Raw genomic sequence first — 22,869 nt, 5'->3', positions numbered from 1 at the left:
TGCTCTGTGTATTTGTGTCCTTTATTATAAGACACCATTACACATATGCTTCTGGTGTTCTGTGGCACACAGAGGATTGATATTTGCTCTATATTTCAAGTTCTATAGAGACAGGACACTGAACTGTAGTCATGGAGTTCAAGTATAGAGTGGTTCACTTTCTGCATGAATGTAACCACTTTATTCTTCTACAGTCTGATGGACTCCTGAAATCAGTAACTAAACTTCTTATCATAAATTATGTAGATTTTCAAAATATGCTCTGCTATCCCTAGGACTTTGTTTCTGGCATGTTTCAGATATTATGTTCAATTTTCGTATTTGTCATTACACTTTGGACTGAGCCATAAAGTGATTTTTATGTTTGTGTTTGCCATATGTCAGAGTTTCCACCACACTTACTTTAATTAACTTCAGAGTTGTTTATTTTCACAGTAGATGGTATTAATTTCAGAATGCATTTTATAACTTTTCCAGAATAAATTCTATATTCTGGTTGCCTTACCAAAGCTCTAGCTGGGAATTCACATTAATCAGGAAGTCTCCCCTCCTCTACTGTTCTATCCCAAATAATCAGTTCTTGCTTCTCAGAAAGAAATTCTGTATTTTTATGGACAAACATTATTTTTCTTATATGAATTGTTCCAAAAGCATAAATTATTTAAATATCTTAAGTCTAAGTTTGCAATGAATATTTTATGTATAGTATAATGGTTGAAATTTAGAGGGTCTTGTCTTATTGAAGTTTTTCATTGGGTGTTGAAAAAGTGAAATATTGCTTCGTTCATTTTTAGATATTAGTAAAAAATGGTATGTAGCAAAACCATTATTTACATCACCTTTTATGTCTCAGAAAAAGAGAGAATTTGATAGGCTGTCCGCCTTATATATTCACCTGTCCCTATGGGTTTTTTTAGAATATTAAAGTATTGAAAATGAAGAATATTGGTTCTTAATGGGTTTTCATAGCTGTTTTATGCTTTTTTTCAAGAGACTCCATAATATCTGCTAACTTCACCCAAGATCCTTTAATTGCAGTCAAATCAGGATAAACTATAAGAAGGTGACAATGTTATAAAATTGTTGGTGAAGTGTCATTTCCAGTTATTATATTGCTCATAGCTTCTAAATGTACCATTTTAAATTGAAATATGACTTTGCTAAACATTTATAGCTGGAAAATTGGAAAATGGATTTCATATGAGGACTTAAGGTAAAACTCTAAAGCTTAGAACTGTGAGCTGAAGAATGACCAGCTAAATTGGAGCTCATTTTACTGCTTATTATTAAGATTTGTTTGTACCCAGTAAAATGACTCCAATCATCTTGGACTTTAATTAGAAACTTAGATATCCGCTAATGAGTGAATATTCAAAATGTCATATAGCAAGTAGCTACTCTTAAAATGAAAGCCGTCTGTTCTCAAAATTATAGTGTTGAATATAGACACCGTAAGTTGTTCCCCATCCTGATTTCTAAATCACAGTTTAATGGAGGCAGTAACAGAAATTTCCCCAAAGATAAAATAAAATAAAAGCTTCTCCTCAAGAAATGAAATACAGTTAGAGTCACCTCAATTGGTAATAACTAAAACACTAGGTTGGATAAAATAAAAAGGAGAGAAAGACGGAGAGGAAACCAGGAGAGAGGAGAAACAGAGTAAAGAATGGGAATTAAAGAGGCAGGAGGGAAGCAAAGGGTGAGCTGAAGGCAGATAATAAATGAGTGTCAGGAGGAAGAAGGAAGGAAAGTTCGAGAAAGGTGAGTAGAAGAGTGGAGAGGAAGGAGCACAGATCAGGAGAGAGGTAGGGGGCAATTCACGCTGCACTGTGGCTGGGGAGCAAACATGGGTACTGCAAAATGCTGGTTTCTTCTATTTCTGAATTCCAACTTTCCAAAGATGAATATTTTGTTCTCTGTCTTCTATTTTTCTTAGTTAGACCGATTCAAAGAACCACCCGCTTATGGACCTATGTGTGATATCCTGTGGTCAGACCCCCTGGAGGATTTTGGAAATGAGAAGACTCAGGAACATTTCACTCACAACACAGTCAGGGGGTGTTCATACTTCTACAGGTGAGGACGGAGAGCTCCAGCTCGCCTCTTGGAGCACGTGACATTCGTTAACTGTTGTTATTGATCAGTCCATGTATTTGATTTAGTTATTATGTGCGTGTAACGTTTCTAGGAAGCAAGTACAAATGAAAGGCTCACTTTGATAGCCTGGTTCAAATGGGTTCTTAGCCCTTGGAGAATAAAAATATAAATAAATAAGTAGATAGATAAATGAATGTATCTATATAGACATATAGATATAATATCTGTGAAGAATAGAAAAGGCATAAAAGCGGCAAGTGGCTTCAGCATGGCAAAGCAGCTGAAGAAGGTAGTAGGGTTTAGTAGAAGATTCGTTCTGTTTCAGGAACTGTAGGGAAAAAATCCAGTGCCAAGCCTTGATTTTCTTTTTTCTTCATTCAATTATGTCATCACTTAAAATTTTTTTTACCAGTTTTCATAACTTAAATCAGAAAAACAATTTCATTATTTTCAAGTTATTCTTAAATTTTCTTAAGTTCATTGGACTTCCTGAATAAATTAAAATTAGCAGCAACCCAGTATATAGGTACCGTAGTAAATTTATTCTTAGCACTTTGACAAGCCATGTTGACAGAATTTTTATAGTAATGTTTATATTTGCAAATGTATGGAGATTTGGAAACATTACCACCCCCATAACATTTCAGAGCACTTCAGGAAGAAATCAACAACGCAGTTGGGTTTTTGCATATCCTCACGATTTTCCTGACATCTTAGTTACCTCAATTTTAGCCTACTGCATTTTATTACCCCCAGTTGCACTAGGTTCCCTTATCAGACATATAGTTTGATGTGAAAGTGGCCAGAATGAAAGTGCAAAAGAGATTATGGAGAAGTTGAGAATTTAAGTTCTAGAATACTTAGTCTTTTTTTTAAAAAAAAACTGAAAAATCATACCTGATGTTCACTGAAGTTTACACTCAATTCCTGCCCTGGCAGCCAAGCTAATGACCAGGCTGGAAGAACTCTGTAAAATGCATCCAACCACATATCTTTCATCTCTAGAGTAAGCAGATATCATCCTTCTGCATAACATTGATCAGAGTTTATTCTGGAACATTTTGGTGGAAAATTTTGTTCCATACATTGTTTCCCTTATGGGGGGAAAAAGTTTCCTTTTATTTATCTCTTGACATGATTGAGAAATTGAAGCTTGCGAACAGAAAGTCTTGTACACTGTAAAGCATCATTCAAAGAATGGTTTTTGTTTTAAATATTAAGAAAGAGGTTTGTTCCAAGCTTATTTATCAGAAAGTTTACAATTCATTTCTATGTTTTGGAAATTTTGGCTAAAATAAAGAGTCATGGTGTAGTATTTCTGAAAAGCCTAAGGTTTCTTTTCAGTAATTAGTTAATTGGAGAGTAGTCTTTTATTAAAGACATTCCAACTTTTAGTGAAAAGTTGTATTGTTGAAATATATCAAAGCCAAGTGTTCAATTTTTCAAATCTGGTGTTAAATCCCTAATTATACCAGGAATGTTTAAATTACTTATTTGATACCACTGAGTTGTACTTCAATAATACAATATCAAACAAAAGATAAACCTCTTGATTTCGATATTAAGCCATATTGCATTAATCTTTTTTTAATTCATAATATAACATTCCTCTATTAGTTTTCTGAGTCAGCTGTTCACATATATTCTAAATAAAGTCCTGTACTGAACTTATATAAAGTTATGGTATTTTTTTGTTTTGTGAATATAGACACAGATGTGTTTACATCAGACATAAAGTCCATCAACTAGATAATGGGAGGATTATGCGTGTTTTTTCACACTTTTGTTCTCAACAAAATTATTATTTAACTCCTCTCATTAGAGGTTCTTAAGAGATAATGATTGCTAGCCATGAGAAATGCTGACTGTCAAAATCTACAGCCTATGTACTCTGAGAAATGGCAGAGCAGTGTGGATTGTTTTATCTGAAGAGAAAAATGACTCACACATTCTCCTAGAGCTTTTTGATTCTTTTGTCTTCAGTGCCATCTTGAAGGTGTCAAGGCATCCTCTGTGGTCCTGGTTTATAAAGCTGATCTAGAGGGGCACAAAGGAACAATAAAATTGGTAGAAGAACTTGGTGACAATTACCTGTTTGAGTTATTGGCAATTAGTTTGATCCACAACTCCCAGTTTTATTTCACGTGTGTCTGAGTTTGTATATTTAATTTGCTCTGCCACCCTATCCGTGATCTAATGTATTACCTGGGCCGTGATTTAAATAAAATGAAGTTACACAGACAGATGCATCTGTAAGAATTTGCCAATGCTGCTCATGGGTTATAGAAGACAGTCCACGTAACAGAGAGGAAGGAATCCATAAGAACTCTGCTTTTGCCCCAGTGCTACCATCATCTTTAGAACCTTAGACCAGAGTTTGCATACTCAATGCCTATAATGTACAAGTAACTAAGATGCTTGAAGCAGCCACGTATTAGAGTATAAAGGTTCGTGAGGATCGTGACAAATCAGAGGTAAAATTTCACTTTCACGGAAACCAAATGAAACTGTCGGCCAGATTTGGTGCTTTAGGCTGTTTACCTTGGAGGCATCCTGTAAGCTTTGTGTTCTAGGTATAGCTTGCTTCAGAAGAAGTGAGTTAAACCAGCCTTTTTTTTTTTTTTTTAAATAAATTTATGTATGTATTTATTTATTTTTGGCTGTGTAGGGTCTTCGTTTCTGTGCGAGGGCTTTCTCTAGTTGTGGCAAGCGGGGGCCACTCTTCATCGCGGTGCGTGGGCCTCTCACTATCACGGCCTCTCTTGTTGCGGAGCACAGGCTCTAGAGCACAGGCTCAGTAGTTGTGGCTCACGGGCCTAGTTGCTCCGCGGCATGTGGGATCCTCCCAGACCAGGGCTCGAACCCTCGTCCCCTGCATTGGCAGACAGATTCTCAACCACTGCGCCACCAGGGAAGCCCTAAACCAGCCATTTTAAAGTTCCGCTATATGCTGAGATTTGAAGAATATCTTTTTTTTTTTTCTATATTCATGTACTTTATTTATTTATTTATTTATTTATTTTATTTTTACAAGAGATAAATAGACTGACACCAAGGATTGTACATGGATGACCACAACAAAAGCAACAATGATTGCAATTACCAAACATGAAACACACTCATACTATGTCATAATATTGACATTCAGTCCAGTAATCCTCCACTGTAACAGCTCCTTTACTTTGCAGTGAAAATTGATTTGTATATTCTTTGCCTCTGAGTCCTTGTGGGATTTTTTTTTTTTTAATTCAGACAGAAAGTCACAAAAATTATACTCATCCTCATCAGTTCACTCAGTCCCATGTAATTAATTTTTTTTTCATCTTGATCTTTTGTTAGCACTTTTATGAGTTCATCAGTTTTTCATTAGAGTTCTGAAAATGCTTATTCATTCAGTTCAGCAGTACAGTCAGTTACCAGAAACCTGTACTTGTCAGAGTCTTTTCCATGAATTTCTTGAAGATGAAAGCCTTTTATAGGAACATATTTGCAAAAGCATCAGAGTACACCCAGAACTGTCTGTAAATGACAAAAGACTTAAAAATGACCACAGTTAAAGATTTGATGAAAGTTCATAATAATGCAGTTGACAAGAAAATTAGTTATTTCTGAGATATACATTTTAAAGTAGTAACTAGGATTATGACTTATAACATTATACCAGAACATATAAGATTTTTAGAAATTTCATGTAATGTCTGAAACGTTTATATTAACATATTTCCATACACATAACCCAATGAAAGTTTAGTATTAGTTGTTTTGTTTGTTTGTCTTTTTATACTGCAGGTTCTTATTAGGCATCAATTTTATACACATCAGTGTATACATGTCAATTCCAATTGCCCAATTCAGCACACCACCATCCCCACCCCACCGCAGTTTTCCCCCCTTGGTGTCCATATGTCCGTTCTCTACATCTGTGTCTCAACTTCTGCTCTGCAAACCGGCTCATCTGTACCATTTTTCTAGGTTCCACATACATGCGTTAATATACGATATTTGTTTTTCTCTTTCTGACTTACTTCACTCTGTATGACAGTCTCTAGATCCATCCACGTCTCAACAAATGACTCAATTTCATTCCTTCTTATGGCTGAGTAATATTCCATTGTATATATGTACCACAATTTCTTTATCCATTCATCTGTTGATGGGCATTTAGGTTGCTTCCATGACCTGGCTATTGTAAATAGTGCTGCAATGAACATTCGGGTGCATGTGTCTTTTTGAATTACGGTTTTCTCTGGGTATATGCCCAGTAGTGGGATTGCTGGGTCATATGGTAATTCTATTTTTAGTTTTTTAAGGAACATCAATACTGTTCTCCATAGTGGCTGTATCAATTTACATTCCCACCAACAGTGCAAGAGGGTTCCCTTTTCTCCACACCCTCTCCAGCATTTGTTTGAAGAATATCTTGACGGTCACTTAAAACGTGTTTTTGAAGCTACAAATGGCAGCTCACTCAAATCACTACTGGTCTCTTAATCACAGATCAGCAGCCTTTCTTCTGTTCACAAGCTGCCCAACTTCTCTTCTACAGTTGACACTCTCGTCCACCCCTTCCACCTTGAAATGCTCTGGCTCCTCCTTTTCCGCATATCCTGATTCTCCTCTGACTTATCAGGCAGATCCCTGACTCTTCTCCTGCCTCTTTCTTTGTCTTCTTCCTGCTCTTGACATTTTTTCTTCACACTGTTCCCAAGAACCTCATCTGTTCCCTTAGCTTCACTGTAAACTTCGAACTCTGTGGTTAGATCACCAGATCTATGTCTGCTCCCTTTGTCTCTTTATCTTTCCTGAGCTTGAATTCTCTATGCCTAGTTTTCTGCTGGAATTTTTATCTTAAATGTTCCCTTGTCACCTTATCCTGAACTCACCTTGCCTGAAAAGGTTTATTATTTACCTTCCCACTTGCTTAATTCCCACTGGAGATTTCTCCTGGTTTTTCTGTTTCTATTAACAGTTCATTTTCCCAGTCACACAGACTAGCAAACACCTTTGCTTTTTCTTCTTGTGCTGAAATCACCACCAACCAGTCATCATGTCTTATTGACCCTTTCTTTAAAATATAACCAGCATCTAGACCATCCTGCCTTCCCTCCCTCCCACTCTGAGTTCAAGACCTTCATTTTTAGCCTGTCTAAATCACACCTGATTTCATAGCACCTTCCTATCCCCTCCCCTCAATTCACACTGTTCCATTCATGGGTAACCTTTTGAGAATTCATTCATTCATTCAATTATTTAACAAATATTAGCTGAGCACCTACTATATATGCCTTCTGTGAGGTTTTATAGGTACTCAAAATCCCCGCCTTTGAGGGAATGACAGTCTAGTGGCAGAGACCAATAAATAGAGGCTGATAAATTGCAAGGTGAGTATTTCTGTGATAAATGTGGAGGTTATCTCTCACACACACACACAAGGATGAATGGGGTTTAAGGGACTACTCATGGTGGAAATGTTATTAGACCTGAGTGTTAAAGGATGACTAGAACATATCCAACCAGAATCAGTGGGGGAGGCTCTTGAAGGCAGGGAAGTGGTGAGAAATATGAGGGAGATAGATAAAAACTCTGGGAATTCTAGAAAGATGACTACCCAAATGGTCTCACTTTACCCCCAATCCCAAATTACAGGTAGCTGCTTTGGTATACACTAAAGCTGAACCTTCATATAACTAAGCTATTCTACTCCTATTTTTATATCCAGTAGAAATGTGTACACATGTGTGCCAAAAGACATATACAAGATTGTTCATAGCAGCAGTATTCATAATAGCCAAGAAATGGAAACAACCTAAATGTCTATTTAGTAGAATGAATAATAAACTGTAGTATATTTATGCAGCTATATACAGCAAATGAGAATGAGAAAAACTGTACAGAACAACATAGATGAATGTCACAAGTATAATGATGAGTGGAAGAAACCAGATACTAAAGAGTGCATACTGGGTGATTTCATTGAAATAAGAGAACAGCATTAGAGAAACCAAGTCTATAAGGTTAAAAGCCAGGATGGTGGTCACCCTTAGTGAGAGGTGATGGTGACTCAAAGGAGATATGAAGAGTTCAGGCAATGTTCTTTGTCTTGATCTTAGTGCTAGTTACAAGGGTGCCCACTTGTAATCGTCTGATTTGTGCAATTTTCTGTAAAGATGTTATACTTCAGTAAAAAGTTTGCCTTAAAAAGAAAAATTGCCCACTGCTCTTGAGGCAGCTGGCAGCCAGGAGCAAGTGAGGACTTAAGCTCTGGTGAAGTTCTGGCAGGAAGAGTTGGAGCCCTTCCAGACTTGATCCCTAGTGGGCAAAATGAAATTAGTTTGCAGAACCTGGGGCAAAGAAAAAAAACACAGCAAGTCCTAGGAAAAGATAGGCCTGACAGCATCCGGGCAGTGCCAGGACACCCCAGGGCTAAGAACCCATTGCTAGGCCCCAAGAAGCAGAGGAGGAGCTGGGCAGGGGGCCGAGTCCTGCATACTACCAGGCTGAGAGTGGGTGAGGCACCAAGGAGGCTGGTGGAGGCTTTCTCTTGGTCCGTTGGCAAGGGATTGCAGGCTGCCTGCCTCTGCTTTGCTGAAGCCAATGAGGGAGAAACCCTTTGCATCTCGCACCTGCATAACTGCCCCTGTTGAGGCTCCTCCAACAGTTGTGTGTGAGCTTCAGTAAGCTGACAAATTGCTGCTGAGCATTTAGAATATGAAGGCAAATCAAACAATGTCTGTCTCTTAAGGCGTTTGCTATTACTGGAGAGCAGATGTATAAACATAAATTACACTACAGTGTGACAAGTGATGTATTAGATTCGTATGTTATGGGAACATGGTGGATGTAGCAATTTTATGCACCTCAGGGTGAGGTAGGTTTGAAGGGAAGGGTTCACAAGTGATAATTTAGCTAAGGCTTCGCAGAAGAGTGGGCCTTTGCAGAGGAACAGACAAACTCAGGGAAAGTATATGCAAAGGCATAGAAGCATAAAAAGGCATTTTAATAATGCCTGCTGGCTATTATCATGGTTAAAGCATCTGAAATCTACAAGATTTACTTCAAGGTCTAAAATAGAGTTTAATATAGCAAGAAACAAAAATAATAAGAGAAGCAATAGAATGAGTCTAATAATAGCTATTTGCTCTAATGCCCAGCCAGTTTTTCTATCATTTCTCACATTTTTGTCTTTTCTACTTTCTTTACCTTTGTTCATGCTCAGTCTCCTCCCTATTCGTCTCCTTCCTTCAGTGGAATTCTAACCCCTTGCCTGTCTGCTAATCCCCATAAGTTATTGCCTCTAAGGTCTAACACAAGTCACAACTAATAAATGGAACAGCTACTGCTGGAACCTGGGGTTGCTGACTCACCGTCCTGTGGTGCATTCTTACCTCCACACTGTGCTGGTGAGGAGACAGATAGGAGTGGCTGAATGTCTATCTACTGCCGTGGGCCAGGCACTGGGCTAGGACATCTACATATATTGCTACTTCATTTAATCTTCATCTCAATTCTATGAAATAAATAATACTGTCTGCATTTTTGCAAACGGGGTAATTCAGGCTCAAGGAAGTGGAATAAGAACCCAAATCTAAGGATCCTTACTATTCCATGGAAATTTCCACCTCCCTTTCTACTCAGATAAGATGCATTTTCTAGTGCATAAGGAATAATCATATTCCAATAGGAAAAAACCCAACATTTTCAAAGACTACAATAGCTTCTTTCCCAAATACAGCAACGCATGCTGGTAAATGAATATCACAAAGCTGAAAGCATCACTGGCCTTCACCAATCCTTGAAGCAAGTGTCGTTACAAGACATGTTCAGGACATAGGGTTAAAAAAAACTGTTCCAGCAGAATCACTCATACAGTTAGATTGTGCCTGACAAGGGTACCCCTGTGGAGGGGGATGAGTGGGGCTGAGATCCAGCCTGCCCTCTTCTCAGAAGGCCATGGCCCCGGCTTGAGCTGATCAGCCCGGAGGAGGAAAGGCTCTTTCTTCTTGGTGGGCTCAGAAGTGTCACCTTATTAATGAAAAGTGTCACCTTATTAATGTGTCACCTTATTAATGAAAAGAGAAAGGAAAAAAAAAAAAAAACTACTACAAGATAGATATTTTTCAAAAACATTTCCTCAGACCCACATGCTTTCTTTTTTGCTTTATAATTTCTCTACAAAACTTTACTATTTTATCTTTAATGTAGTTTTTTAAATTAAAATAAATATGTTTTACCTTGGTACCTAGATTATATATCTTCAGGACAGAAGCCATGCCTTGCACTTATCATACCACCCCTCCCTGTGTCTCATAACAAATGGAAAGAAAATCACCAATTAGTCTTTGATAAATTATTGGTGAATTACTGATTTTCCAACTCTCTCTATGGTGTTAAGGTGTTCTGAACTCTGCTTTTCCTACCATTCTACATGTATCTTTTTTAATGCTTTTCAGCTGAACACTTTGTAGTTTTTCATCATTTCCATTAAAAAGCATAAAAATGTTGTAGAGGGTTTTTTCCTAATATTGTTCAAGAAATTATTATTCAGAAAAATGTTTGTAATTCTTAGAAAGTTCGAGTATTTGAGTATGCATGCTTTTACATTTCTAAAAATCTTCTTCAAAATGAATTCGCTCCAAGTAATAATGCAAGTGTTCCTCACTTAAAGCTATTAACCTAGCAAATTAACCTAGCTAGGTTAATTTTATCTTCTTCAGATTTCCATTAAAAATAAGATGTATATTTCCATGGGGGAAAACTTAGCTTAAACACATAAGGGTGTCAAATTTAGCATGAAGAAAATATATTAAAATTATGCTTTCATAAGACTAGGTAACTTCTTCTAAAAGGAAAAAAATAGATAAAAAAGAGCAACCAAGCCATTTGCACAAGGGAAAAAGTGACAAACATAGACAAACAACCTCTGTCTTACAGTGGTAAAACAAGGCAGTAGTGTCTTTGTAAAGAAGCATTTTGAGGGCACAAGAAATGTAAGTACACTGCTTAAAGAGATAGAGAAGGAACATTTATTGAGTGCCTCTGCTACTCCATCACCCTTTGGCTGGGCATCTTGTAGCTAATATGTACCAAGCAAATGTGCTATTTTTGAAGACCAACCAGTGTCTCTGAAATTAAGGTCTCTTTTGTTGACACACTGATCTGGAAAGGTGATATACTCACCTTTTCCCAAAGTAGAACAGAAGTCTTTGACGGCACATGTTGGCCAACTCTTGATCTAGGTACCATGTGGACACGTTTCCATGTAGACACTCTGGGTGGGCCATCTCCTCCAATTTGTAGATCATGCTAATGTTCCTCAGTTAGGTGGTTTATTTATTGGGATGACCTGGGAACACTAGGAAGGGAAGGCGGCATGGATGTCTCCTCTTTCTCTCTCCCTAGCAAATTGCTAGAATATTCTAGAAGACACATGTGCACACTCACACACATGCACACAAATATGTGTGCACATGTTGCACATGCACAAAGACTATTTTTGATTTCAGATCCCACTTTTGCCAAAGAACTGAATCCTTTTTATAATCAGTATCTCTACAGTGGTATGCCATCTTAATGGTATTTTTTTCCTCTTAATCAGAGAATTCTTACAAAATCTGTAGCATAGAAATGATTTTCATCTTCTCTTTTTTTAAAAATTATTTGAGTGACATATATTATTATTTCCCCAAAGAGCTATTTTTATAATTGTGAATTGTTTCCTATGGTATATGTAGTTTAGGTTCTAGTGAATATCTGTAGCTTGTTTATATTTAAACAAGCATTGGTTTGCTGTCTCTTGATTTGAAGTATCTAAAATTTATTCATTTTTATGATATACAATTTTCTCATGAAAAGTTCTTGGAGCAGAGATAAAGTGATTGCAAAAGGTCTTTCAAGTTTAGTTTGTAATTTGAATTTCATTTTTAATGAAGTTTTCATCTTTGGTTTTGAGACTTTCTTAACAGACAAAATCATATTGATTGTATATTTGATATTTTTATTAAGTCACAGGAAGGAATGTCTTAAGATAAAATTATGTTGGTCACATTTAAAGTACACATTTTTAAATCTTGTGAATTTCATAATTCTGTTTAGATTTTGATGATATAATCAGTCGATGTACCCATAAAGAAGTTGACAATTTGACTACTCTCTCCCACTCCCTAGCTCAGTCCTTTCTGTCAAGCTCTCAAGCAGGCACCCAAATACAAATAGTGCTGTATTTGAGAAAATTGGGATTTATACTTTAAATTCCACTCTCATGTTATATTTATGCTTCTGTTCACTTTGTGTTTAGATGTAGACTTAATAATATTGATTTTCTCTATGAGTTGGATACTTTTCTAGTGTCGTTATATAATGGCAGCATTCTTTTTCCAATTCACACACCTCCAGCCCTTTAAAAGTACAACTATAGGGAATTCCCTGGTGGTCCAGTGGTTAGGACTCAGCGCTTCCACTGCAGAGGGCCTGAGTTCGAACCCTGGTCAGGGAACTGGATCTCTCAAGCCACGCGGTGCGGCCTAAATAAATAAAAGTACAGCTATAGGCAGATGCAAACTATTATAATGGAATGGATAAACAACAAGGTCTTACTGTATAGCACAGGAAACTATATTCAATATCCTGTGATAAACCATAATGGAAAAAAATTAAAAATCATGTACATATATATGTATAACTGAATCACTTTGATGGACAGCATAAATTAACACAACATTGTTAAGTCAACTATACTTCAAAAAAAAAAAAAAAAGTATAGCTATAGGTACTTTTTCTGCCACAGGGGAAAACCTGTCCTTAGAACCAAGAGGGTTGTTTCATGAATGATGTATGTTTGATTATACTTGATCCAATCGCATAAATCTGGATGTTATAGATAAATGTGCTACTCTTGATGATTTCATAACAGATGCTTTTCTCTTTTCTTTTTGTCTCTGGCAGTTACCCGGCTGTATGTGAATTCTTACAGCACAATAACTTGTTATCTATACTCCGAGCCCATGAAGCCCAAGACGCAGGGTGAGCAGTTTTGTGGGTTTATGAAAACCATGCATTGCCCTTTGTCAGTCCCTCATATGCGTGGCAGTGGAGGTTCCCTTTGCCAAGCTCTCTCCCTGAAGGAATTAGACCTAAAAATTGCCTTCTGATGACACAGATATGGCAGGGTCCTGGGGAATAAGTGCTTGCAGATGTGCTCTAACGTCCCCTTTAAAGTCCTTTCCTTTTTAGCTTGAAGAGGTAGAATTTCCACCTGGCTGTCTTAAGCACTGTGAGGCCACCTCCTTTTATTTCTTTCAATTCCTGCTCTTACCGTTGTCCCATAAGTGAGTAAATTACCAGCTACTTTTCAGTCTTGGTTGGCAATGTGGATGGGAATTACACATACGTATTGAACAGATATTGCATGTGGTACTCTTGTTTAAAGAATATCATTCCTGATCCCAAGTTTTAAAGGGCAAAAACAAGAGACATTCAAATGATGGGGAAAATCCTACCTTCTAACTAACAAATGCATAACATGATTTTGTAATATCTGGAAAATTTTAAAAATGTAAACTGATTCTAAGGATTTAGAAATCTAAAAAATATCAGATATGCACTTTGATGGTGCATTAAATCTACATTTGGGAGAGAGGCATAGGGAGAAATAAGCATAATTAATTCTAGGATTTGAAGTCCAATACCCTTCTCAGTAAGCTCCACTGAAAGGCATTGTTTTGCCTTCAAACGCTTAAGCTCATTCCTTCATATTCTAAGTTTTCTGAAAAGGAGGAACATTTATTTTTATAATCTGTGTACTGAAATTGGGAATTCAGATGCCTGCATTCTGAAGTAAGCCCATACCTGTGACGATTCTGAATCGAGGCAGATCCTGTTGTTTTCAGAATTAGCTTTTTTCAAGCAATCAATCAGCAAGTATGAACTGATCCAATATTGTGTGCTCAGTGCTCTTGTAGCTAATGTTCGCAGTAACCCATTGATATACCGAGCCAATCAGGTCCTCAAATAATTTTTTTCACTTTTCAGGGCAGTGGTGTCACCATTGCTTTTTGGCTGACTGTCCCAACTGAACATGTTAAGCAGATTTATCTTAATCCCATGATAGACCTGAAATCCATCTGCTTATTTGAAAACAGGTTAAATGTGTCGATTAAAATCAACAAGTATATTTGTTTAAAACGAGCAGTTGATTGATTCATTGGGGAAAGTTGAGATTTTGTCATCCAGATTCTTTGTTTTTATTTGTTGTCAAGTAGGCATAATCAGCCACAGTTTATAAAGTCAAGGTTCTAGGATTAAGAGTGTCACTATCTTTTACATTCTGATTTATTCCCCCAACAAAGCTCAGTTCCATAAGCAGAATAAATACTTCTAGGATATTTCAAAAGATTTTTAAGGGGGTATTTTCTCTTGGGAAAAGTAGTATCAAAATATTTGTAAAATTATAAATTTTAAGGTGGTTATTTAATCTATCTAAAGGTACTATTTGAGGCCTGTTTAGAACCCTGCTAAATTAGGCATGATTAGTCTGCCAGAAATAACTGACGCAGAATAACCAAGGAATGATAAAATTTTATTTTGCACTTTAGGAATTTTTCTAAACTAATATTCCTGAAATCTGTCACATAGAAGTCGCGAGATACGTTTTCACCTTGATGGAAAAGAACCAAATCTGTATTTTTTGATTTGAGGACTAGAGTCCTATTTTTGTCTCAGTGGAAGAAAAGTAACTGGATTGTTAATTTATTTCCAAAGATCTTTCAGAGGTTTCATTACTGATTGATTAAATATTTCCCTGCTGAGACAATAATCTTTGACCTATAGACACCAGAAGAGATTGGTAATAAATAAAATTCTAAAATAGAAACAATTTCAGCTCATAAAACCCATAGATTTAACCAGACATTCTGTGAAAAGCAAATCACTTGGTCTAGGCAAAATGGATTTATATAACCATAACAGAATATTGTTACAAATAGAATAATCAGCCTGGTTATTAGTGGTAAAGTTTTGTATATTGCTCTGCTTATTTAATCTATTTATGTTAAAAATATTGGCAAACTTCTGAAAAACATGGTAGGTACAGGTATCTGTGTACAGAAAGTAGCCTTTGTCCTCTCTATTGAACGTGGAAATGAATTCTGATTTTTCATTGAATTCCACTCTCCCCCAGGTCTGCTAAACTTAGAAAAAACCTATTTTGAAATTGTACATATGACTGTGTGTTTTCATTGTCACCCCAAAATGAATTGATGTCTGTGTGTAACAGACTGCAGAGAGAAAATTTTTAGTGCCTCCATAATTGAATTCTCTTCGAATAGTAAAACTTAACTTTAATTTTCTATTTCTAAATGTCTATTTTGATATCATCTTTTTTCCATACTTAGCCTTGTTTTGACTTGTATTTATTGTTTTTAGGTACCGCATGTACAGGAAAAGCCAAACAACAGGCTTCCCTTCTCTCATTACAATTTTTTCAGCACCAAATTACTTAGATGTATACAATAACAAAGGTGAGTGTTTTCAAATCCCTCTTGGAGTTTTGTATAGTATGTGTGATAACTAAGTTCTCTTTTGGGTTGCTTTTAATTAAGCATTTTTAGTCATTCTTTTTCTCCTTACTTTTTCATTTATTGTTCGATGCAGATTTTGTGATTATCTTCAAAGTTCCAGATTCAGTTGGTCAGAGGTGGGAACCCAGACACTGCTATTTTTTAATTGTTCTCTAGGAGTTTCTAATGTAAAGTAGGGTTGACAGCTACTGTTATGATAGGTACAGGCTTTAAAAGAAAGAATAATTGAAAGTAATCCAAAATCATGCTTCTTAAGAAGGATAGGGATTTAAATAAGAATAGTGTGACTGCGCATGTAAAGGATTGTGAAAAATAAGCAAAAAGAAGCTATAGCTTGAAATTCAAATTCAGATTTCATCTGTTGAGCACCTACCATGAGTCAGACCTTGTGATAGGTATGTATTCATTTATTTTTTAAAAATTGAATTAAACTTGAAAGTAAATATCATTTGCCCCCCAGAGTGAGTCTCTATGGTAATTGCCTTGCCCAAGGTCACTCAGTTAGGTAGTGATGAACTGGCATGAGACCGACATCATCTGGTCCAGCATCCTGTACTTCCTTTCTGCAACGCTGTACCTGTGGCCCAAAAGAGACCAGGAAAGGAGAGGGCATTATTTATTGACTAGGGAAGAGAGGAGGAGCGGGGGCCACATTGCTTTCTTTCATAAAGGTAATCTCTTTATGGAAGGAAGTGATGTGAGGTGTTAGAGGTATGGCAGAATGAATGAGGAAGCGTGAAGCAGTCATTAGCCCTCATTGGCATTGGTCTGGATAGTATATACGCAGCATTTCTGAGTGTGGCTTTCTGAGATTAAGAGAAATGAGACAGAAAGAGAGAAACCAATCCAATAATACATGTGAGGTCAAATATAGGCCAGGAGAGGCAAGAAAAGGCAGCCTTATCTCTGAGCCAGTCTGAAAACTCCTGGAATTGGGAGCCATTCCCATGCCTATGTGAGTTGTGAGAGGCAGCTTCCTGTCCTAGGCTGGTGTCCGGGCTGCCTTCCCAGGCACCTGTGTGGTGTCCTCAGTCCTTATGAATAGCTTGTTACCTTCGTTTCCCGCCTGCATTCCACTTTCCCCTCGGGAAGTGGGTCTCTCCCTTTGCCTGTACCCTGATCTCCTGCTTCGCGCTTTCCCACCTCCTGCTGCAGCCTGGACACTGGGGCCCGTACCTTCTGGATCTGTCAGGGATCCTGCTCCAAAGGGCAAACCACATGTCACACTTCCCAATCTCTGCCTCTCCCCAGAGGAATCTGCGCTGTCCTACAGATACAGTATATGACTGTCCAACCCCTGTCCCCATGGCTCAGAGAGTGACCCCTGCTGGCTGGAGTTTGCTCTAGCTGCACAGTCTATTTCGTTGCCATTTTGACTCCGGGGGACCCTCCTCTGTGGCCTTGGGGTGTGGTTATCAGTAGGCACAAAGAGTTTCTGCCACAACCATGGATGGCAGCGTGTGAGGGATAGTTGTCCCCCTTTCCTTGTTGCCTAGTTCCAAGAAAAGAACCTGCCCTTGGTCCTCTGTGGCAAGAAGCACGCAAAATCAAGTAAAACATGGTCTCTGCATATCAAGTGCTTATCAACTAGTTGACAAAGCAAGGCATCTGGATGATTTCATGAAAATGTAAGACAGTGTCATTAAGTAGAACCAAGAGAGTTAAACACTAAGTACATTCGACAAGGGGTGATTTTTCTAGAATGATCAGAGAAGGCCTTATTTCAGATAAAATATGATCTGGACATGGAAGAATGGTTAATGTTTGATTAGAAAGAGGAAAAAATAAAGTCAAGGCCAGTGTTTTTGCAACTTTTTTATTTTTAAGCAGCAAAGACTTTTTTTTTTTTCCGTCTCCAAACAAAATCTCAATCTTGAAGCCTCTGGTGTAAAATCAATAAGAAGTAGTTCCCTTTGGTTGGATAAGGCTTCTCCATCTTGTCCCAAAAATTCCCCTGTGGTACCTACAAGAAATGCAAGAACTCAGTAGGTTGTTTTGCATGTCCCACCGTGATCCTGTTATTTACCAAAAGTATATAAAATATGAACACTTATGTTTTTGTTGTTTTATGGCATTAAACTTTTTTCCATTACACCTAGTGAAGGCAGTGCCCAAATGAATAATTTTCTTGACAGAGACTGATTACTAAGTAGCATGTACTATACTTACAAGTTTTTTAAAAATTAAAAAAAAACCCTCAAAACAGGGAAAGAAAAAAAAAAAAAAATGGAGAGAAAGAGAAAGAGAAAATTGAGATTTTACTCCATGAAAACAGATCTAGCCTTTTTCCATGCATCACAATGCTAGGCAATGCAGTTTTGCTTGAGACCAATAGAGATTTCTCGAATAAGATGTGCATTGCTTCTTTGTCTGTGGTTCTGATTTAACAAGGCAGGAACTTAAAAAGCAATAGACATCAGTGCATTGCTATCTTTGAGGTTCTGTGCTTCTTTCACTCTTGCCTTTAGGGCAGATCACAATCTCTTGGGGAGGGGATAGAAGCATTTCATTTTGGGAACCTTTTCATAAAAGAAAAAAATTCTCCTGAGAGAAGAAGATAAACTGATAGGAAGAAGAAAGATATATTCTTCAGTTTGAGCACAATTTCAAAAGACTTTTGTGTAAGATCTCTGAAGCACTTTCAAGCTATTATGCTAGCACTGTGTACAGTATGTGGGACTGGGGGTTCACTGCTGAAGGGAGGATTACTGTATTAGAATAAAATAAATGTTAACGAGAATTTTAAAAGCCAGTGCAATAAAACTGGGTTGCAAGCACCTTCAAAACACAATCAGTGGAAAGAAACAGCCATGAAGAATCTCTGAGTTAACCATTTGATTCTTAGAAACAGATGACCATCAAGGCCTCTGGGATTATAACCTAGTAGTTAAGAGTATGATTTGATTTTTAAAATTCCTGCGAATTAAGGAAGCAGTAATAGCTCTCTGGCAAAATGAAAGAATAAGAAAAAAAATAGGTTTATTCTGCCATCTTTTTTTTTAATTGAAGTATATTTGATTTACAGTGTTGTGTTAGTTTCAGGTGTGATTCAGTTATACATATACATATGTATTCTTTTTCAGATTCTTTTCCCTTATAGGTTATTATAAAATATAAAATTATTATTATAAATTATTATAAAATATTAGAGTTCCCTGTGCTATACAGTAGGTCCTTGTTGGTTATTATATGTATAGCAGTCTGTATCTGTTAATCCCAAACTCCTAATTTATCCCTCCCCCCTTCCCCCTTTAGTAACCATAAGTTTGTTTTCTATGTCTGTGAGTCTAGTCTGCCATCTTAAAACCGGTAATAGTCATATGATCAGCTTCATGTTTAAATGTCCAATCGTTCGGATTAGTAGTTCATACTTGCCTGCAATTAAAAGCAGCTCTCAGAACGCAGTGAGGATTGTACATGTCCCATCCCCTATGTCAATCCCCATCCCCTATGTTAATCCATTCAGTTCTTATCCTTTCCAGTCTGCATTAACACAGGCGAACAACTTGCCCCTCTTCCTGCTTCTGTTTCCTCACTCTGACAAATCCTGCTTACTCCTGCAAGATGCCAGGGCCAAAGATGTAGCTCTGAATCCCAGCTCTGCCCGTGAAACAACTAACTCATCTAAAATTATTGGCATACAGTGACCTCTCTATAAAATGAGAAAACAACATTTTTTGTGTGAATAATAGATGCAATGACTTTGAAACAAAATGTTGGGCACTATTAAGATATTATCATCATTGAATATTTTATATTGCTCTAATTATGCCATGTGTCAGTGTGGGGCTTCCCAGAAGCTGGCAGAATGCTCTTCCTCTTCAGCTTCGTAGTTATAATTTTTACTTTATGGGTCAGTCTACCTTCGTGACCTATCTCTCTGCTTCTCTCTGCGTGAACCCTTTACTTTAGTCAAATTGTTCTGCTCATTGCCCTGAACAACTTGTGGCTTTCCTTTTTGCCACATCTTTGCCCACCCACTTCTTTTCATCGATATCTAGAATACTTGTCTTGCTCCTCTCTGCCCATCTAAATGGACTGCACCCCCTCCAGTCTGTCTGTTGGTAGTTCTTCTCTTAACGCCTGCAATACCAATCATTTGCCCTTGTACTTAGCATTTACTTTTGTTTCTAGTTAGTTTTTCCGTGCATTCCTATAACTTCCCAATCAGATTATAATTAGTTTGAATCAGGGGCTTTTTGATACACATTGTAAAGCCAAGTAGCATGCCTTTTACATGGTAGGCAGCCAATACGTGCATTGATCAAAGCATTTTCTTTCTGGGTATTAATAGCAAGACAGTGCCCAAAAGTATCCTATCGGTGTTGACCCTCAGAGCTTTATCTGTCTTTAAATTACTGCTGTAACCAGTGTTGATTTCCCAGTTGGAGTTAAACATTTGCAGAGTACTTAGCACCTTTGAATTGTTTTTCTCCTGTGAAGCTGTAGCCTAAGGGAAAAGCGACTTCACAATTATCCAGATACACCAAACAGAAGAAAAATGCAGTAATGACACGTTGCTGCTGCTGCTGCTTCTTCTTCAATATAATTTTCCATCTGTGAAAGTGCCTTCAACCTCATCCACTCACCAACGTAACAAACCTTTATTGAGAACTTACTGTATACCAAGTACCATGTGAGGTGCTAAGGATGTAAAATAAACAAGACAGGCATGGTCTTTTTTCTAGTGGGGTTTATAATCTAGTAGTGTGATAGGCGTTAAAGAATTTCACCAGTAATTATTTAAATATATTTGCAAAATCCTACAAAGAAAAGAGCGGTATGAAAGGAGAGTGGAAATAAGCTGGTGGCAACAAAAAAAGCTTCACTGAGAAAGTGACATGTAAGCAATCTTAGAGTGAAATCTCTCAGTGCTGAAAAACACAATGGCAGATGTGATCTGTGCTTTAAACAATTCGGTTTGGCCGAAAACTATAATAAACCTCTTTTAAAAAGTGTTTTAAACCTTGATGCAAACAGTTAAGTCCTTTATCTCTCTAATGATTATAACTGTGCTTCAAAAAAATCTAAAGTAAATTGTAGTAGATTTCCACGTGGTGCTGGTTCTCCATAGTTCAGATGAGTTGTCATAGGGATAGGTGAGAGGCTAGATGGATGGATGGATGCTGCAGATGTAGAGAAATACAAATATGTGTACCAGGGGTATACAACTCAGTTCTAAGAAAATCTACTGACAGTAAAATTAAGTAATTAAGTAAAATTTATTAAATGAAATGTATTTTGGAGTTGAGAGGAAAATCTAAATGACAACCAAACTGATACAGTGATCAAGACCAAAGATTAAAATGACAACCAGGAAAGAAATCAATTCAATGTTAAAGTAGGTTAAGGAAGAGAAGTTGAAAATCAGCTTTCAAGGATGGGCAGGAAAAGCATTGTTTACAAGAATTTTGAGATTTTTTTTTTTTTGCAAAAGTCTACTCTTTTTGATAGAAAAAAAGTATTATGATGTTTTGGACTTTTAAACTAGACAACTTGATAGATTTACTTATAAAAAGCATTTTAGTCTTACCAAAACTTGCAATTTCAACATCCTCAAATATTTCCCAATCAAAAAGTAGACAGGGGCTTCAGGAAGATACCATTTATAAATTTAAAGATAATGTCTGACTTGGCAGGAAAATACCATCGTAAGGGAGGATTGAATTGTTAATATAGTGAACCCAGGTAAGAATGTGATTGGCAGTCGTGATGTGAACTCCAGGAGCAAATGCAGCATATCTGAAGCCAACTGGCCTTGAAGCCCCACCTTCCAGCAGGAGCTCTCAGCGCTCAGTGACACACCATTGACACAGCATGGTGTTGCCAGGCCTTACAATCTCATTCCCTGCTGCACCGTTGTCCTTTCACACTGGGAGCTTGTTTCACCATTCAGGAATAACTTCCACAAACTTAGAGGTAACTGGAACCTGCCTGGCTGAGGAGCCAAATAGAACCAGCTAGATTCCATCTTTGTCCTGGGTGGAGGAGGGAAATGGGCAGGGGGAGTCTCTGGAAGGGAGTAGCATCAGTGCCCAGGCAACCCTGAGTAGCACCTCTGCCTCTTTCTCTACAGCATGTTTAAAAGTTTACTCCCCTGCGAAGACACCCACGTTTTATAACAAGGGGCCATTTCTGTAGAGTCTGAGGCCTGTCTTCAGCATGAGCATCACCTTTATCATTGACATATTCCTTTTTAAATCATTTTTGGGGTATTTGCAGCCATAGCCATAAATGTGATCACTAGTTGCCTTACAAATTGGATAAAATTAATCTAGAGACTTTGTCCAATGGCAACAGTTTTCCCAACCCTTACTTTATTCCGCTATCATCTCAAATCTAAAGATCTTCTTAGTTGGTCTTGAGCAACTGTTTGGCCAGTTCACTTATTTCAATATAGAAAATGTAGATACTTAATCTTTCACTTCAGATTGTATTTACATTTAGATAAACTATAAAAATACCACCTATGGACTGAATGTTTGTGTTCCCCCTTCCCCCAAATTCATCATGTTGAGACTCTAACCCCCAATGTGATGTATTTTGAGGTGCCGCCTTTGGGAAATAATTACTGTTAGATTAGGTCATGGCTGGGGCATTGTGATGGGATTAATTATAAAGATAGGAGGAAACAGAGAATCTCTCTCTGCATGCACCAAGGAAGGCCATGTGAGGACAAGACCAGCCAGAGTGCCCTCACCAAGAACCTGACCCTGCTGGCACTCTGATCTGGACTTCCAGCCTCCAGAACTGTGAGAAATACGTTTGTTGTTTAAGTCAAAAAAAAAAAAAAAAAAAAAAGAAAGAAAGAAAATGTAAATACATATTCATGGTAGCATTTTGTTATTTGATATTTGCTAACAAATGATAAAGCAAAAGCAAACAATAAGTAAGATACACACCCCCACCAAAAACTAGTCATTTCTTTATTTATTTGATAAACATTTTTATTTTTTAGCCCAATGAGTATTGGTAGAATTACACACACCAGGAAGATAATTTCTTAATAACGGTTATTAAACCTAGGACAATCTACCAAGAAGTAGTATGGAATATAAGAATCTATGAAGGAGAAAAGCAGAAACCATGAACAAAACTCTTAGTATTAACTCCTTTTATTATCAGTATGAGATGGTAAAAAAGAAATTTAGGTAGACTTTTAAAGGTAAAGAGAACTTGAAGTTAGAAGGTTTTGATT

At 37.3% G+C, this 22,869-nt stretch overlaps 1 protein-coding gene across 2 annotated transcripts in view; it reads left to right on the top strand.

Moving 5' to 3' along the window:
* PPP3CA (protein phosphatase 3 catalytic subunit alpha) overlaps nt 1-22,869 on the top strand; it is a 303,925-nt gene that overhangs the window by 237,683 nt on the left and 43,373 nt on the right. For both annotated transcript variants that reach the window (XM_007172913.3, XM_007172914.3), the window contains exons 6-8: nt 1,937-2,076; nt 13,039-13,116; nt 15,517-15,611. In XM_007172913.3, coding sequence (XP_007172975.1) covers nt 1,937-2,076; nt 13,039-13,116; nt 15,517-15,611 — 313 coding nt within the window. The remainder of the gene's footprint in view (nt 1-1,936; nt 2,077-13,038; nt 13,117-15,516; nt 15,612-22,869) is intronic.

This window comes from Balaenoptera acutorostrata, chromosome 5 (genome assembly GCF_949987535.1).
Source record: "Balaenoptera acutorostrata chromosome 5, mBalAcu1.1, whole genome shotgun sequence".
NCBI lineage: Eukaryota > Metazoa > Chordata > Mammalia > Artiodactyla > Balaenopteridae > Balaenoptera > Balaenoptera acutorostrata.
Note: the sequence above shows the minus strand (reverse complement) of the source record. Positions and strands in the feature narration are given on the sequence as shown.